We start from the raw sequence: 2,256 nt of genomic DNA, 5'->3' as shown, positions 1-2,256 counted from the left end.
CCAAATGTGCCCAAGTATCATGTTGGCCTCAGTCAGGAGGACAGTGAGCTGGTGATGGTGGTGTCACGATGTTGGGGAAATTCCAGCCCAGGGGAGGTGTGTGCCTGTGTGACAGCCTGGCAGGAGGAGGGATGAGTTACAGGGGGAGATGTGGGGCTTTGGCTTTTGAGAGGCCGAGAAGAGGCACAGCCAAGGCTGTGCTGGGGCTGCAGACCCATCAGCAGTGCAGCCAATGCCATGCCCTGCTCTCCTTTCATCCTGGCACTGCAGAGACCCAGCTACCAGTATTACCAGTGGCAGAGCTGATGGAGCTTATGACTGGGTAGAAGCAAAGGGGCTGAATTTAATCCACCATATACTGTATTATACCATATACTGTATACCATATACTGTAATAACTGTAATCATGTTTTAAGTGCTTTGATTCATTTTTTTTCTCTTATTCTAAGCAGCCTAAATTGAGGTGCCTCTAAGCTGTCCCATCCCTGGCCAGGACTTTCCTGCAGCCTCCAAGCTGGCCATGAGCAGCAGGGCTGAGCAAACCCCACACAGACAAGCTCCACACCTAGATAAGCACATCTTTATTTTCAGTCCCACAAACACACATCTAAACTGTCCATATCTCGCCTGGACACACCACCCAAACCACAGCTCCTTCCAGCTTCCCTTCTCACCCTGCCAGGGACACACGTTCCCTCTGCACACTCGGGCGAGGCCGTTAGAGGGCATTTGGGTTTCATTTTCCATCCTTTCCATCAGAAGGATTATTGCTGGGATAAAGTACAGTCAGAGCTGCCGAGCAGCTCTCCTGCGCCGACTCCTGCATAGCTGGAGCAGCTCCAGCCCGTTGAGATGTTGCCCCAACTCGTCTTTGTGATTTGTTTCCTCTTTTCCCTGCTTTTCCCTTGGCCTCAGCTCACGGGGAATGTGCTTGGATGGCAGGCAGTATGTCTGGTGCTGCAGAGCAGTGTCTCCGGCGTCTGAGCTCCTCACTTGCCGAAGCTCTGCCAAACCACCAGTGCTTTGGAGAGGAGGAGGCCAGGCAGAGCGGGAAGGCTCGTGTTTGTTCTGGAGAGATGTGGGAAGGTGAATTAGAGCTGCCATCAGGAGGACCCTGCCCATGCCCAGGAAGGTTGCTGCTGGGCTCCAGGGTGGATATTGTGGGATGGCTGAGCTTGTGCACAGTCAAGCAGCTCAACTTAGCACAATGGTAGCTTGTGGTGTGCAGCCCAATGTACCTGCTCCTTCCCTGGGGGTCAGGGCATGAGGGTTCCCTCCAGGGATTTGGGATTCCAGATGCTGGAGATGGTCTTTCTTGCAGTCACTGCAGAGCAGAGCTGCATGATGTGGTGAAGGAGCAGCATCAAATCTCCAGAATATTCACTGATCTGGGAAAGGACCAGTTCCTGGTTTCTCAGGTGGGTTCACACTTGGGGCAGTTTCCCCATTTCCCATTTCATTCAGCCTAAGAAACTCGGGGATTCTTCCCAGTAACTCTGCCTGGGGCAGCAGGGTGTACAGATGGGTCAGGTGCTGGGTGACACAGGGATCTTGTTCTCTATTTCCACCCTCCTTTGCAGCCAAAGTCCATCAGTTCTTCTCCAGTTTCCCAAGGGACACATCCTCCACCTTCAGCGAAACCACAGTGCCATGAGCTTGTGCCAGACTCTTTGCCAGGATGAGGTGTTGGCTCCGGGATATGACCAGGGTGGGCACAGCTACAAATGACCTCCTCTTCCCCTCTGGAAAGACAGAGCAGAGAGCAATGGGGAGAAGGAGTGGGGTGGTGGCATGTTCCCCATGCCTGGGGAGCAGGAGCAGTGCAGGGAAAAAGGTGGGCAGATAGTGCCAGCTGCATGCCAGCAAGGCAAGGCAGTTTTGCACCATGTCCATGCTGGGACTGTGCCAGGCTAAGAAAGTGGTGACAGAACCACCTCTTGGGTGTGCTCAGGGAGCCAGGCAGGAGCTGCAAATTCATCTCTGGCCATAGGGACAGGCAGAGCTCACCTGTGTGGGATACACAGTGCTCTTGGATTGAGACATCCAGAGACCCCAAAATTCAGGTCTGCATCTGCCATGGGCTGTTTTCCAAGCAAAGTTTCAGGAGATGGTTTATCTGTCCCTGAGACAGGGTCAGCTCATGGCTGAGGAGGGGTGATGGGGTGCCCGCAGTGAGGGCCTCAGGGAAGCTGGGCAACAGGTTTAAATGACAAAGGGAAGTGCCAGCTGAGATGAGCCATGGGGCCCCCACTTACC

The 2,256-nt window shown here is 53.9% G+C and overlaps 1 protein-coding gene across 1 annotated transcript in view; it reads right to left on the bottom strand.

Moving 5' to 3' along the window:
- Positions 1-989: 989 nt before the first annotated feature.
- The window catches only part of WISP2 (WNT1 inducible signaling pathway protein 2), a 5,171-nt gene continuing 3,904 nt past the window's right edge, over positions 990-2,256 (bottom strand). Inside the window, exon 5 of the mRNA XM_009070198.1 lies at positions 990-1,021. Coding sequence (XP_009068446.1) covers positions 990-1,021 — 32 coding nt within the window. The remainder of the gene's footprint in view (positions 1,022-2,256) is intronic.

Source organism: Acanthisitta chloris, unplaced genomic scaffold (assembly GCF_000695815.1).
Source record: "Acanthisitta chloris isolate BGI_N310 unplaced genomic scaffold, ASM69581v1 scaffold21532, whole genome shotgun sequence".
NCBI lineage: Eukaryota > Metazoa > Chordata > Aves > Passeriformes > Acanthisittidae > Acanthisitta > Acanthisitta chloris.
Note: the sequence above shows the minus strand (reverse complement) of the source record. Positions and strands in the feature narration are given on the sequence as shown.